The sequence below is a fragment of the Rousettus aegyptiacus genome, unplaced genomic scaffold, assembly GCF_014176215.1.
Source record: "Rousettus aegyptiacus isolate mRouAeg1 unplaced genomic scaffold, mRouAeg1.p scaffold_m13_p_6, whole genome shotgun sequence".
NCBI classification, from domain to species: Eukaryota; Metazoa; Chordata; class Mammalia; order Chiroptera; family Pteropodidae; genus Rousettus; species Rousettus aegyptiacus.
The window spans coordinates 23713759-23731006 of record NW_023416309.1 but is presented as its reverse complement, the minus strand read 5'-3'; the positions used below and the strand labels follow the sequence as shown (position 1 = coordinate 23731006).

General features: G+C 36.7%; 1 protein-coding gene across 20 annotated transcripts in view; it reads right to left on the bottom strand.

The window, feature by feature from the left end:
* ANK3 (ankyrin 3) overlaps nucleotides 1–17248 on the bottom strand; it is a 567956-nt gene that overhangs the window by 69649 nt on the left and 481059 nt on the right. For 15 of the 20 annotated variants that reach the window (XM_016127609.2, XM_016127607.2, XM_036222256.1 and 12 more), the window contains one exon: nucleotides 13652–13754. In XM_016127609.2, the coding sequence (XP_015983095.2) occupies nucleotides 13652–13754 (103 nt within the window). Of the gene's footprint in view, nucleotides 1–13651; nucleotides 13755–16724; nucleotides 16737–17248 lie in introns of all 20 variants that reach the window. The other 5 variants (XM_036222260.1, XM_036222264.1, XM_036222266.1 and 2 more) reach the window with 1 other exon arrangement.

Here is a 17248-nt window from a genome sequence, read left to right as displayed (position 1 = left end):
TCCAGAGAGTCTAACTTTCAAAATAAACAATTTTTATACACTCCATTACAGGTCTACATTGAAGTTTCAAGAATCAGTAAGTAAAATTCATTGATATGCTATGGTATTTCAATCTTTTAAGAAAGCATCTTGAGTAATTGGCATAGCAAGTGGAATATCACAGAAATAATTTTTACCATGATTTTAAGCACTACCACACATTTCCAGATTAATTCTACAATTGTAAAATTATTTTCCAAATCTCAAAATAAAAAATTCAGTCTTGACGACTTTTGTTTCCAAGTGAGGCAGAGTAGCTGGCAGTAGCCTTGAGCCATTACCAAATACACCAGATAAATATGGAAATCATCTCTGAATGCAGCAGAGAACGGCCGAGGCACAAACTAGAGGAGGTGAACTCTGGAGAGGGGAGGATCTTGAAGAGATGAGCTGACTTTTTGCTGCTATTTTTAACTTGGGGACATCTGTCAATTAGCAGTGTAGACAGAATTTGGGCTTTGTACCTATAGGTGCCACTTCTGGGGAATAGAAAACCCAAAGAGTTTTGGTGATTTGGGTGGCCTTGAACTAAGAACATATGCAGAATTCTGGGGATGTACAGAGCATAAAGCTAAAAGGTTAACTGGAAAAATCTCTGAAAGGCATATGGAGCTTTTTGGCACTTTCATGAGAAAAAGATTTAGAGTTTGGGACTTGTTAGGAGAGGAGACTTGAGATCACAACAGAATTTCAAATAAGAACCTTAAAGGGCCAGAGACAAACCAGAGGACAAAGTCTTAGCTTTACCAAAACTAGCCTCATTTCAGAAAAATCTTGATTATATTAAATAATCAGCCACCACTCTGTTTGCCTAGCAAAGGGAGGTGAACCCTCTGTGGAGGAATACAAATCATTGGGTGTGTCGTGTCTGCAACTTTTTTACACATCATGTCAGCATGCAATGATAAATTGCCAAGCTTAGCCAAAGCACATGAACAAAACAGAAAACAAAAAACAAACAAACAAAAAAACAACTCAGATACTACAAGCAGACTCCCAGGTCATCCTACATTTTGAATAAGCTAATAAGAACTTTTTAATAACTATGATTAGTATGTTTAAGGAAACAGGGAAAAAGAGAGGAAAAAGAAAATAAAAGGATATTCAACAGAGCACTGGAATATACTTAAGAAACAAATAGGCATTTGTTCAGTTCTAAATACAATGTCAGTTCTTGACTAGACACAATAGAAAACAAGGTTAGTGAACTAGAAGCATAAATGGAAAAATATACAAAATGAAGGCTAGATTTAAAAAAAATAATGGAAAATACAGAAAAAGTATGAGACATGAGGAACTCAGTGAAAATTTTTTAACATAAGTGTAAGTTAGAAGAGAAGTATAAGGCAGAAGCTATATCTGAAGAGAGAATGGCTAAGAATATTGTAAATCTGATGTAAGATATATCTCACAGACCAAAAATAAGATTAATCTCAATTTTTGTCCTGCTAAAAATCTGCTTCCTACTGAAAGCTTCCTGCTTCCAGTAAATGACAGAACTCATAGAAAGTAATAACTATGATAGCAATAAAGTTGAAAAAAAAAAAGCCTATAAATTAGGAGGATACTTTTAAAAATAAAAAAATAGCAGAGAACATATAAGAAAGCAGAGAATCAGTTTAGGAATTTCAAATATTCCTGCCCTTCCAAAAAAAAAAAAAAAATCTAGAAAGAGAAAAATAGTGAAATAGAAAAGAAATCAAAGAAACAATTCAAGGAAATTTTCTGGAGCTGAAGACCTGAGTTCCCAAAGTAAAAGGACCTACTGAGTGACTAGCACTATAGATAAATAAAAACCCCACTATAGTACATCATTATGCATTTTCAGAACTTAGAGACAAAAAAAAAGATGCTCTCAATTTAAAGAACAAAAGTGATTATAGATGGCACACTTTCATTGGACTTTTAAGAAAACTGAAGTTAAAGGCAATGGAGCAATTCCTTCAATGTTCTCAGAAGAAATGATTTTCAACCCAATGCTATAATCAGCTAAGCTAAAAAAAAAAAAAAAAAAAAGAATTAAGAATAAAAGTATTTCCAGTTACATGAAACCTCAACAAATATATTTCTAATTTACTCCATAAAGGAAACTATTGAAATATGTACTCCACCAAAATGAAGGACTAAACCGAGAAGAAAGACATAGGGTCTAATACAAGAACACAGGGAATTTTCATGGTGACAACAAAGTAGGACACAGAAGGACATCTGTGTAGTGGGCCTACAAGGAACTTGACAAGTAAGGAAGCTCTAAGACAGATGAATTAAGTAGATGAAATTTATAAAACACCTAATGAGTGTAAAGATATTGAGAGGAGATTTGTACAACAGGGGAGGAGTTTGAAGATTGGACTAGTGATATGTACAGAGAATAACAAGCAAATGGAAAAACTAGGGAAAGCAAAATATTGTGCCAAAGAGAAAATGAAATTATACTTCACATCTGTGAATAACATTTCTATTATAGGCATAATAATAGAAACATTAAATACATACTGGTAAAACCAAGATAAAACACGACTGTTTCAGGAAAATGGAGGGCGGATGGAGGAATGTGCACGTGGGAGAGAAGAGGTATTTAAAAAATTAAAGCTTCATCTAACACCTGGATAAATCAATATGCAACGAATACATATTATTTAGAGACATGAGAGCACATAATAATAGTCATCAAAATGTACTCTAAGCAGTTGTCTCTGTAGAGGAGAAATTGGGGGCTGAAGGTTTATGTGGGGATTCACGGGGATTGTTTTTTTCCCTAATAAATGTCTTGTAAAATGGCATGACTTGTTTGTATAACTTTAATAATAAAACTTAAATTTAAAAAATTACTCTCAATTACAAAACTTAAAAAAGCCCTAAAATAAAATTGAAAAAAAAAAATTGTAGACCACTTATGTGCAAGTCACTATCCTACCTAGACCTTAGGAAAATGCAAAAATGAATGAGGTGCAGCTTTTTCCGCATCCACTGAGAGGACACGTTCAGTGGATGGGTGTGCAATCAATGGGGTTAACGAGAGTCCACAGAACCAAAGTCGAATCCCCAAACAGCAATACATCACCTCAGAAAGTTGTCAAACTCTACATGGGTTAACCAAAGATTAGGTGTTGATTTTACTCTAGCCTTATTTACCAATTTCAATAACTTATGGAGACTCCAACCAACCCATCAACCTTCAGTGTAGGGCAAAATATTTAATATAAAGTGGGTGGTACTGCACCCTTTATTTTTTAGCGAATTATGATTCCTGCATCTAAGGCCTTGCGGTTACTTTCCACAAAGAATCCATTTTTTTTTTTCAAAGTTCTAATAAATAAATAACATCACTCCTCTTTGGTAATTACAGTAAATTATTTACCTTTGGTACTCTTAGAAACATGCACTTGGCGACATTAATTATTGAAACGATGACTTATATCACACAAAAAGATATCGCCGCCATCGTACAATATTTATTGAGGCTGGAGTGTGCCAGCTCACTGGGATTCCACATCCCTTCAAGTTCTTACCAACTCCCTTCCTCTCGCAACGCTGCCACTCACTGAAACTTTGTCGTAACACAAACGAACAAATGTATAATGAACAAATACACCTGTTCAAAACAATGAGCTATATGTCCCATTTGTTTTATTCCCCCCACCCCCACCCCACTGAGCTTTACTTAGGTTTATGGGCAGACCTAACAATTTTGATAAACTAAAAAGAGACCAAATGCACTTCCCACAGTGAAGCCATCTAAATACAATCAATTCAACTGAACCTATGGTTTTTATAGAAAGAGAAGGAATTGGTAACTTCATTTTAAAGCTACCTGTCTCCAAATACTTATTTCTACAGATTAGCATTTATTTAAAATTGATATGTGAACTTTGAACTGTTTACTAATTTTAATAAATAATATGAACGTCAAAATGTTCTGATACATTGTGCATAGCATCACGGTACCAATGAAAAACTTTTTCTCCATTTGGTTATAGAACAAATAGCCATTTAAAATGATAAATAGGACATCACATATGATGGTGGTTAAAAAAGATGAACTGGAGTCGGCTGGAGTTTCCCATAGCAAGTTGGGGTGTTCCCAGGGTTTAATGGAAAAACTCGGCTTTGAAGTTGAGTCACAGACTTGGATTTGAAAATTGCCTCTGCCACTTGTTAATGGAGAACACTTCTTTCCCACTCTTTAAGTTTTCCATTTTGGAAAGGGAACTCCATTGTGTAACTGTGGGCCTCTCCCTGTCCCTTTATGTTCCCTTTGGCCCTTGAAATGTGGAATGATTTATCTGAGTGGTAGGATTGAGAAAGGAAGCTGGGAAGGCTCTGCTCAGATCCAACTTCCACTCTCTTAGGCCTGAGTTTCAGTCACAGAAAGCAGACATCCTCCTCTGTGGCCCTAAGTCTTTCTCCGTGAATGGTATGCCTGCCCTGCAATGGTGATGCTGGCCACTGAGAGGAGACCTGCCAACTTCACAGCAGTTAGGAGACCCACTGGACTCAAATACTAAGCCAGCCCACAACCTGGACTCCAACAGAAATAAAGGAAAAAACTTTTCCTTTGACCTTCCCTTATCTTTATTTATTAAAAGCCCCTTTAAAGATGCCCAACATTCCTTGCTGGTTTTATGATCCTTGGCATGTTTCTTCACTTTTCTCAGTCTCAATTTTCTCATTTTCGAATTGAGGATTAACTGATATGGAGATTAAATGAAAATATACATCAAAAATCTGGCAGCAACACTAGTGTTGGCCTGAAATTATAATGTCTCATATATGTGTAGTAGTTTCTACTTTTCAAAGGACTTTCGTTTATATTAGCTCATTTGTTAAAATGTGATAATTTGTTAAAATGTGGGGAAAACAACAAAAGCGAAACCATTTCGGTGCCAGCACTGGTCCTTCACAGTTATATACACCGAATCAACAAAGCCCATTTGATTACAAGGACACATCTTATAAATGCCTGTCTTATTTATTTACTTGAAAACATTTAAAGTTCTGTGTTAACGTCAGTATCACAACTTACTGTGTATCAACTCAATGCCAAGGAATGTCCTAGGCTTTTTCATTTTTTTTCCTTTGAATCCTCAGAACTGAGAAGCCCTGGGAAGTAATATTATTCATTTTACAGATGAGGAAACTAAAGTTCAGAAAAGAGACTTTGAACATTTGACAACACCAGGTCAATAACCAGCACTGGGTGGCTTTAGAGGAACACCACATTAAGGAAAAATTCACATTGACAATAAGACCTTATACTCTCATGTCAAAAATGACACAAATAAGCACACTATTTTTCATTTTAAAAGTGATAGCAAGGATACGATTAAAATAAAAACACACATTATTCAACAGAGTCCAAAGCCTGAGTAATGATGATATCACTGTCTCTAAGAGCTTAATACTTTCCAAAAATAGTTTCTCAGTAGCCCTATTCATCAGGGGAAAGAGGAGAGCAAGTACACACTGGCCTTACAAATGAGGACACACCCAAATGCCCAGGTCTGGAAATAAATGTCCAGGCACGGAAGAAAAGAGGCAGGAGATGAGAAAGTATTTGCAAGGAAAAGAGAAATCTAGCTCTTAATATTAGTTCTCCAGGCTGTTGACTGTCAACCTCTAGGGTTAAATGCACCAGTTATGGTCCTTTTCTGCCAACTCTGCTGCCCCTGAGAGTCAGCAGCAGGTGGTCCTGCAGATCAACTGGTGGCCTTGACAGGGCCAGCGCAAGGGGAACCCATGTTGGTATCAATTCCCTTAGACAAAGAAAAGATGACTTGGCTGCATCACTTCATAGCACAGTGAATAACAAGTCAAAAACAAACGAACAAACAAACAAAACCCCGACAACCTCACTGAACCTCCAGTTCTGCATTAGGGTATTGGGTAGATAACAGCAACTCTTCAATTTCACTGTGAGAACGGAATGACCCAAATAATATGCAAGTGATTTGAAAATTAATAGTTATGTGAACAAAAACAGATAAACGTCTTAATACTTCTAGGGTTTTTACATTTGAAGATAGTTTATTTCTTAACTTTATATAACAGCCCTCTATGCAGCGTTTTAGGGTGGCATATGTTTTATCATATCACAGGGACGTCAATCCCTGCTGGATTAACAAACAACCAGGGTATTTTGGCTGTGACAGATACTTGTCTAAGCATCACGTCTTCCTGTGGCGAAGATGCTTTACTCCAGTCTGCCACATTTGTTTGTTAGAGTGGCGCTGCAGCTCATGGTCAGCAGCAGAATGGGTTCAAGCAGCCATCAGACCTCAATTCTGATCTCAGCTCTGCTACTTAATGTCACCCCAATGGGACACTGGGCAAGCAAAATGCTCCTCTCAACTCCTGTCTCCTTGTCTGTAAAGTGGTAATGATAATACCTAATCTATAACATGGCTGAAAGCATGAAATGAGAAGATCCATTTAACAAAATGTTGTGGCAGGTACTGTACTATATTAATAGTATAATTATTGTGATCAACAGCAGATACTGAGCCAAAAAAATGGCAGACTGCCACCGAGATAGACAGTATGTTTGTTTAGACATTCAGCACAACTACTTAGGAACATTGTTTTAAGAAATGAGTTCCATCTTTAAAAAAAAGTCTGATTCATTGTAAAAGAGAACAGAATGGTGGTTACCAGGGGCTGGGGTGGGGAGATGTGTGGGAGAAAAGGGGATTTTAATCAAAGGGTATTAACTTTCAGTTGTAAGATGAATGAACTCTGGAAACCTTATGTACAGCACCATGACTATAATTAATAATAATGGATTATATACTTGAAATTTGCTAAGATAGTAGATCTGAAGAATTCTCACCCCACATAAAATGAATGATAATTACTGGAGCTGATGGATAAATAAATTAGCATGATTACCAAAATCATTTTACAATGTATACACATATCAAAACATCATATTGTACAATTTCGAAAATGGATTCCATAAAAGAAAACCTGATTTAAGCAGTAAAATAAAAATTAAAAGCTTACTAAAGTGATCTATTTTTCCTAAAGTATTTGTTTTCAAGAAGTCAACTATTTATTACCTCCTAAGACCTATCTGAGACTAGAATATAAACCACAAAGAAGCTGGGTCCTTTGATTTCCAAATCTGATTGATTTCAAGATAATTTAGCTACCAACTTCAACAAAATAAGGTGAGTCAAGGTCAGGGTGGAAGCTGAGAGTGTTAACATACCAACATCTAGCTCAAGATGTCTAAGCTACCTTAAGTAAGTCACAACACCAACTTCTCAACCTTAAAAAAAAGTTTGTAATCTTGCTGACCAATCTTCCAGAGGTGTTGAATGGATCACCTGAGTAATGCTGGCAAAGCACTTTGAAGAGAACAAGCAGCATATTAAATGTCACTAGTCAAAGGTGCTTATCTTCCAGGAGACTATCTCTAGCAAATCTTTAATCCCAGGCTGTCTACCTTCTGCCACCATGCACATTTCTGAGACTCCCTTAGAAATTAGTTTAAATGGAAGAAATAGGAAGCCTAATCTGCTGATGTGAGGGAAAGGAGTCTGCGGGGAGGGGTGTGTGGTGGGGGGAGGGAAGGAGGGAGGGAGAGATAGAAGGGGAGAGTGGGAGAGGGGGAGAGGGGTGGGGGTGGAGAAAAAGAGAAATGGGTTGATTGATAGAGGAGGAAAACTACTAGCATAACCAGCCTTTTGGATTAGGAATTCCCCTCATCTCTTACTGAGATTATTAAAAAATTGCCTAGGTGAAAAAATAAATGTGCAATTTCTCCTGAAGTACCCTCCAATATGCACATGACTTACTAATACATCAAGTAGTACATAGTACAACGTATGATTAAATATACATGAGATCATCCTTAGCCTCAAAAAAGACCAAGTCTAACCTAAAAAATCTGGAATCCTGGTCTGTGAGATAAATGAGAATGTTACGGGGTGGATGATGTGACAGCTACCTCCAGGTAAGATGAGGCTATAATGAGGCCACCGATAATGACTACAAAACTATCTCCACAGCTATCATTCGAATAGCCAAAACAACTGTTTACACACTACTTTAGTTAAACCTTCTAAACTAGTCACTCTTTGAAAGCCCTGCCACTTGTCCCATTAGGCATAAACCACCTGGGCAAATCTGGTCTGAAAAGGGAAGTCTCCAAATTAAAGCAATTTAATTAGCGGGGGACAGGGCTGCGCAGCTGCCCTAGTTCTTTCTTTTCATTGATGTCCTGCCCCTATAGCAACAGGATGGAAAGGAAATGGAAGGTGCTCGTCTTAGTGATCAACCGGCAAAGAATGCTTTTCTACAAGGTTTTGTTTGGAAGTACCTAAGTTTATAGCTATACTCTTAAATCATAGCTCATTTTTTAATTTTGTTAAAGTTAGAGTCACATCTAGAGAGAAGGGGTAAAATAATAGAATCTCAAGGTTGAATGGCACTTGAAGATGCTCGAAGGCTCTGCATATTGCACTTGATATGTGGCTTTTCATGCCGGGTTTGACCACCACCAATAGCAAGCATGTGATTGAGCATTGAAACCCAAATTAAATTGGCTTAAGACAGCCCCTCCAGGGGTGTGGGGGGAAGGGAGGAGACTGATTGATTTACTGGTTTCTGTAACTGGAAAGTCTGAGTGATACTAATTTCAGACATAGTTGAACCCAGACATGGTTCAAAAGATGGGAGGAACAATTTGGCTTCAGGTTTCACCCCCAGTACCTTTAGGTTTACATCATCTTAATAGCTTAGCAGCCCCCCAAAGGCTGGGCAAAGTCTCAAATTTGAGCGTCACTAGACTCGCTAAGATTTTACATTTCATCCTTAAATAACTACTGTAATTTAGGGAAAAAAATGCTCTGAATGGCCAGGTTTGGGGTCCATCTTGGAGAAGAGGGAGGGATTTCAGCCCCTTCTAGACTACACTGACTGAGAAATGAGTGGGGGTAGAGGTCTGACCATCAGATCCTGCCATCTAAAGAAAGCAGAGTGGGTGCATACAGCCAAAAACAATCCACGAGAGAAGTGATTTCTTCTCTCATCTTTGAGTAACGACCAGAAATCATATTGAATTAAATGTTTCTTCCTGCAGTATGTATCCCTTGGTCTTACAACTACTTGTAGGGTCATTCGAAGGAAGTGTAACTAATTAGCCTGCAAAGTATTTTTAGATCACTATCATGCCTTCTATCTCATATCCATGTAGAGGTCAAATATTTCCATTCCTTTAATGATGTCTTATTGCCATAATTTTTAGCAGAATCATTTTCTCCATAATTTTCATAACTTGTTACTGAATGTAAGTTGTTGGTTCCTTTTAAAGCACATTAAACAAGAATTTATTATTAGAATGAGAAATAAGCTTAATGGAGAACACATGTCTAAACATAATCTTTCATGCTAAAAATGGATAAAGATGACGGTACCGCACCCCTATTAAGAATATTAACAAGGATGAGATCTGGAGGACAGAGTCAAGTCTTTGGGCTCTTTGCTGGCTTTTCTCACACTAAGCAATGCAGATGTTTAGTGTAGCAGTGTTAAAAGAGGTGACCTGCAGCCAGATGGCCAGTGACTGCCATTTACCAACTGTGTCCTCTGGGAAGAATTACTTAAGTTCTCTGTGCTTCAGTTTTATCTTTTTAATGGAGCCAAGAAATTATCTCATAGAGTTTTTATGACATGTAAATGAGTTAATATTGGTAAAACTCTTAGTATAGTGCCTGGCACATATGAGGAGCTCAAAATTGGGTGTTTTCACCACTATTGCCATAAGCATCACCACCATATTGCCTGATACTTATGGCAGCTAATGAATAGTACTGTACTGATGTAATGAGGACTGGCCGACCTGGATCATACACAGCAATTACATAAGCCATAACAGACAGTTCCTTTTAATAATTATGTCAGAAAAAATGAAAGAACCAGTCCATTATATTTATATTAGGCAATCGGGCTTCAGTTTAAAGTCATCCCTTTTCTTCCTTACCTCTTATTTGGAAAGGAATGTTTCTAAGCACAGATGTTGCTCTAAGAAAACCTGACACACACAAATCTGAGCTGATAAAACAAACACATTAGATGTTCACCAATGGATACAAGAGCCCAGCCAGAGTTGCTTCACATCAGTGGTTCCTAACTAGAGGTGCATCCCAGAATCACCTGCGGAGTTAAAAAAAAATACAGGTGCCTATGAACCCAGTCCCAGAGATTCTGATTCTGTAGGCATCTTGTTTTCCAAAGAGCCACTGATGATTCCAGTGTGTGCCCCCAGTTAAGAATTCTCACTAGGAATCAGTGGTTTTCAACTCTGGGTGCATTTAAAAATCCCATGCTCAGGCCCCACTGAATCAGTAATTGAGCAGTCGTCTTCTTAAAAGTTCTCCAAGTGATTCTCATGAACAGTCAGGGCTGAGAGTCAATGTTTTAAATAAGATCTGACAGATCCAAGACATTATTTATTTACATACAATTTTCAGAACCGTATCTACAGGTGGCTCTCGATTACGAGGTAATCGAAGGTGAAAGAATAGGGATCTCATGGATAAGCCAATATCATGGTAAAAAAAGAGTCCACTCTTGATGATTGGGGGAGGAGGGGTGATTAAGTGGTTTACGAACTAATCCTGATTAAGGGCCAACAGGGAATGGGAATGAGCTCTGGCCTCCACACCTGCCTTCAACCAGCACAGGTTCTTAGAAGGGTGGGGGTGGCCGGCCTGTGTGAATTGTCCTGGGTCTCAACTATACTTTAATGGTGGTTAATGCGCAAGCTAATTAACCAGCAGCAGGATAACAAAGAGGCAACTTTGTATGGGTGAGGTATACTCTTGTTGAAAAAAGCACACAAAGAGTTAATTTTTATTCATTTTGTGCCTTAACTTATCAAAGAAACTTTAACTAGGCAATGACAGGGCAGTTTTAAATCTGACATTAAATCATGTGTCATTGCTTTAGGAATTCTAAATATTGAAGACTTCTTGAATGCTTTTAGACAAAATCAATTTTGTGCCAAAACTCCATTTTGAAATTTATAAATATAGATTTAGAGACATTATAGACATAAGCTAATAATTTTTGTACTTAATTCCAATATAAGTATGTAAATAAACACACTGCTTGCTTCTAAAGTAAATGTTTCTCATTAGTCTTATATGGTTAACTAGACTCCTCTCTGAAAATCTCTCGAGGAATTTGCCTTTCCTCTTCTACAACAAATGCAACACTAGGGACCAAATAGGTTAATACACTGCTTTTAGAATTTGTTTTCCCCTTTCCTCCAAGTTTTTATTTTAAAGGTGTTCATACAAATAAAGTTGAAAAAAAAAAAAACCAGTATAAATAATACCCACATATACCACCTAGATTCAACAATGAACATTTTGCCATAATTGTTCTCTCTCTCTCCCCCCAACACATATACTTTATTTATTTATTTTTTGCTGATCCATTAGAAAGTAAATAGCTGACTTTATGACTACTTCATTCCTAAAAACTTCAGCATGTAAACCCCTGGAATAGAGATATCCCCCTGTATAGTTTCAATACTGTTATCACTACTTAGAAAATTAACAAGTTTGCTAAGAGTACAGCCAGTATATTCGAAAATGTCCCCAATTGTCCCTATGCCTTTCATATTTTTTTTCAAATCTCCGGTGAATTTATCATGAAGTTATATGGCCAGGAGTAGGGTTATATATGCTCATGAAATGTCATTCCATAAAGCATGCTTGTCAGACCATGGGATTCTCCTTGGGCAATGAAGAAGCTTCTTGCTTCTGTAGTTATCAACTTAAGATTTCTTTGTAAAAGTTTCAAGATGTCTTAGGCTCTCTTTTCCTCTGTCATGTCTATAGAAGTGTTGTGACATCCATGGCGGTGCTTTTGAAATTGAAGCAGCAATAAACTGAACAAAAGAACATCAGTTTTACCTCGGAATTTCTCTACTCTTTATTTCTGTTCACAAATCCTCTGTTCTGAATAAATGCCGTCCCTCCATTCTACCTGAGTATGCAGATCTTGATAGGAGCTAACAGGTAATGGTGTCTGTAGTGTTGTAGCATTGCAAACATTTATAGTTTACTTTAAAGAAGATGTGAAGAAATTGAGAGGTACTGTAACTATGGCAGTAATGGTGGTGGTGGTAGAGGTGGAAGTGATGATGGCAGTGATGGTGAGTCATGGTGGTGGTGTTTCCAATTTCAGGTCCTTGCCCCAAAGTTAGCATATAATCAGAAACATAAACCATAATTAACTTCAATCAATAATTTGCTATTTCATTATAGAACTAGGCACATGTTCTACATAAGAGCAAAATGTCATGAATACCCAAGGAATCTCTTTTCACCTGCAATTTTATAAGTTTTGTGGGGTTTTTTTAGGGCATAGAAAAAATGCATTTTTATACTCGTGTTATTGATATATCTACGATGTCTCATTTCAACTGGAAATATGAAGAGATCAGAATGATCCGTGTAGGATAATGACCACAGCCAATCAAGCAGAGAGTTACTTAGAAAATCTCAGCCAACACCTGGGCAACACCTTATTTCCAAGAGCTTAGCTTCAATATTTTAGACAAGTGATTTCTCCCATAACACCCACTTAAACCACGACATGCTATGGCACCTATAAGCATTCCACAAAGGCTGATTTTGTCTGGCCAAACACTGAATAGTCACTATAGTCACCTCTATGAGGCCTCCTTGCTAAGAATGTTCTAGAGAATGTAAAGTAATAAAATATTTATCATAGGTTCTTACGAAGTACAATGTATATCTGTATGTCTGGAAATCAGCATTTCCATACATAAGTCCCAAAGGTCTGACTGTCTGCTGCTTAACCTGTAACTTAGTGATAATAAATGACTTATCATTTATTTATCTGCTCCTTCATTGTGCTATGAATAAATAACTCCAGCATGATTTCACCAATCACATTGCTGAATTATTATAAGTTTTATGTCAAAATAGTTTCATTCATCATCAACTCATGACTACAGATTCAAAACCAGGTACTGTGTGTATCTAGAATAAGAAACCATCCTGAGCCCACATGCAGAGGACAATGTTGCTGGGAAATATTACATTAAACCACTATCTATTTGACCACAATTATTGGAAGAAAGAAATTGTACAAATGCCAAATGAACCTTGGATTGATTCTGATAAAAATCAAAATATCATTATATCTTGAGAAGGCCTCTTACTGGCAGCTTTGAAAATAAGGGATCAAATACACGACCAATCTAACCTTAACTATTTGCTGAAAACAATGATAGCAAACTGCAACATGCATACATAGTTTGTTTAGTGTAATCAATACACATGTGGATATCGGCAACTTTAGCCACCAACTATTAACTCTTTTTTTAAAAAAAATTAAAATAGATTTGACCTAGAATGAGAAAGATATCCACTTTTTCCTGAGTTTCTCTCTGTGGGATTTTAATGACTCACCTGCAGAAAAGAGAGGTATCTTTAACTGGCAGTACGGGAAGATTTACAAATGCAAAATCAAACATGCAGAAATATAGTTTTTGTTATGGGACAAAAATTTGATTCAAACATACAAATGAAACTTAACAATCAAAGAATGTTTTCAAAAGAATGCATACCTGCTCTTTGGACGGCACGAGGAGTTCTTCAATCATCATGCTGTCCCGGGCATAGGAGCTTCTGTTCAAGGTGTAAGACCTATCCGAACTGAAGGAGCGGAGGCTGTTGTATTTACAGTTAACCATTCAAGAGCAGTAGATGATGATGAGATGAATAAAAAAAAATTAATGCATGCAAGTTTAAGAACAGGCAAGATGGCTAAAAATATCAACAAAAGTTGTTCTTGAAAAGACATTGTCAAAAGTAAAATCCCTTATATTTGAGGATATCTCTTAAGCTTAGACTATCTCATGATCAAGTTTTGTTTCAAATTAGGCCAATTGGTATTAATCTGTGAGAAGATGAAATGCATGAAAACTTTGGATGTTTCATTGTGACAGTAGAACCAACATGACAATGGAGAAGAATGAGATGACTCTAGACAATTATTTGATAATTTGAGATTTTTTTTCTATGGTAAGACCTTATGTTAGGGTCTCCTCTCTCATCCATATCCAGCATGCACTATTGAATTATGTGTGCTATAAACGATTCATACATCTTTGAGAACTAGATTAGGGGAGAACTTATGACAGCTTTATAGTTGTTATTCATGATCTTTATCTTCTTTGCTATCTTTCTGGCCTTGAAAAATTCAAATTCTGTGTGTGGGTATTTTGACTTTCCTTGCTCTATTATTTTCTTCTTTGCTCCTTTTACTTTTCTCCATTCCAGCCACTCTCAAATCCTTTACACAGCCTCTGAACTTCCTGGAGTATAAGCCCCCTTCTATCCTGAAGTGCCACTCACCACATTGACCTCCAAACTAAAAACCAATAAAGGTTGGGGGTGGGTGAAATGGGTGAAAGTGGTCAAAAGGTACAAAATTCCACTTATAAACTAAATAAGTCCGGGGCATATAATGTACAGCATGGTGACTACAGCTAATAATATTGTATTGTATATTTGAAAGTTGTTAAGAGAGTAGATCTTAAAAGTTCATCACGAGAACAAAAACTGTCACCATGTGCAATGATGGATATTAACTAGACTTCTTATGATCATTTTGCAGCACATATATATACTGAATCATTTGAACCGAATATGCTGCAGTCTAGAATTGGCTCCTAAGTAATGGGGCATCCCACAGCTAGTGTGACAGACATAGGGCTCCTTTTGTTCTCGTGTCATATTTTTTGTTCTGGGGTATAAGGACCATGGGAAGTTGGCATCCGCAACTGCCTATGTAAGTAATAAACTGTCTGAATCTAAATGTGGCTGCTTGAATCTTTACCAGCAGACTCAGTCAAAATTTGACCTCGGCCTTGTATCTGTTTGACAGAGGAAAAAAAGCAAAGAGGTACATAAGGAATGATTCCTGGCTTTGCACAAAACGATTTATTTTCTCTTCTGTACTTACTAAAGATTACCCCAAAGTGGGTATTTTTATGCCAATTTACAGAGGCCCCTGAATTACGGATGTTACTCTAAGTGTCTATGCAAATGGGTAGGTACATTTTTCTAGGATTAGAGAGCCTTAGCTTTTACCAGAATCTTAGGGCGATCTCTGGCTCCCAAATAACTATTATTCTATAGAGTCATTAGTGTATTCAGCAAGTAATTATGAAGTGACTACTATGAGCTAGAAGCAATATTAGAAATGGGATATAGGAAAAAAAAAAAGAAGCAAGCATTATCCCTGCAAAGAGGAGTTCGCCTAGTAAGCCACATGACTGGCAACGTGCAGAGTTGGGCCTTTTGTGTCCAATCATATGACCTTTAATTCCGCCTTCTTCTCTTCCCTACTTTAGTTGCAAACATTTCTTTCTGTCATTCCTGTTTCTAGGTCCTTTATCTTCTCTCAAATACATATAAGCTTCCTAAAAAAGCAGGAATTCTCTTTCTACTCGCTAACTCAACACTGTCTAACATAGCTTTTTGCGACGATGGACATGTTCTAAATCTGCATTGTCCAAAACAGTGACCACTAGTCGCATGTGGTTCTTGAGCACCTGAAGTGTGGCTGGTGACTGCAGGGGTGAATTTTTAATCTTATTTAATTTTTACTGGTTATAGCCATGTCACTAGTTGCTATCTACTATTAGGCAGTGCAACTTCAAAGTACTCATAGCAGGGTTCTGTTTTGCCCCACTGATGTGACCTGAGGCACTGGGTAGTTCCACACTCTACATCAGACATTCATTTCTTTAAGTTATGGTTCTTATGGTGTACATTCACGTGGTGGTACGTGAGAAGAGTTTATCACATATGTGGATGAATACTTTTAAAAGTTTAAAGAATAATTACATATTCATGTTAATTTCAGTTTTTTAAATATATCTAAGATTTGTTGATACTTTTCAAACATCCCCTCTTTCTTTCAACTTATATATGAGAGCCAGCTACAGAACAGAGCCCAGAATTGGGATCTATCGATGGGAAGGCCTCAAGATGTCTGCGTTTTACATGTCTAACGTTCTTATTCTTGACTGTTCCAGACCAACTTACATTAGACAGATGGAGCCAATTAAATCCATCAAGCTTTACTCTGAATCCTTAATACATCGAAGTAATTTCAGCTACTAAAATTAGACATTATTTGCATGGGGATCTGGAAAGCATTAAATTGTTTTTAACTAAGGTCAATTATATTATTTGTAGCCATCATTATACCCTAAGTGTTAAATACAGGAAGTGTTAGAAAACCACACATCTCAGAATTCTAAAATTATACTAATGTACCTAGCACAACTCAAATAAAACAGCAACCAGCCAACAAACAGCCCTTCCAGACTTTTTCTTTTAAGTCCGATGAAATTTCTCCAGTTACTTCATGCACTATACAAACTTTGTTAAGGGAAATAAATTCCTTAAGTATTCAGTCAATTTTGCATAATTAACGTTTCTTATCATACATTTAGTTACTTGCTAATTTCCTTGGAATCACAAAACTGATTTTCTAAAGCTGAACAGAAAAAAAAAGCACATCGCAGCACATCACAGCACATCACATCACAATGCCGAAGAAAATAAAAATGAGAAAATGAGTCAGGGAAAGGCAGAGAAACACTGTAAAGGTGCTGTTCTTCTTACCTGATCTTGGGACTATTTTAAAGTATTTTTAGAAAAAAACAGAAGTAGAAAGCAAAAAGAATCAGACAAGGGAAAAAAGAAAAATAATGTTATGGTTGAATGAATTACACATTTAATGTATTCCTCTTTAAATGTTACACTCAGAATATCATACTTGGCAATACTCTAACAATACCTTAAAAATATATTGGCATTATAGCATTTTTTATATTTGTCTCTGAGCATAACATGAGTTGCCAATGTAAAAAAAAATGAGTTACATATAACAGCAACAAATAATAATAATGGTGCAATCAAAACCAGTAGTGTGAAAGCCTTAGAACTGTCTTGGGAAAAAGTTATGAGACAGTATTCTGGTTTCATCTCTCACTGGATGTCAGCTGCTACAATTTTCTATATACAAATGGCTAATTCACAAAATGTTCTCTTTTATATATTATTGGAGAAGAGAATTGGCTAGTTATGGCATTATGAAATCTATTAAATCTCTTAATGAAATTTTCCCTTGAGATCCTTGAAAATTC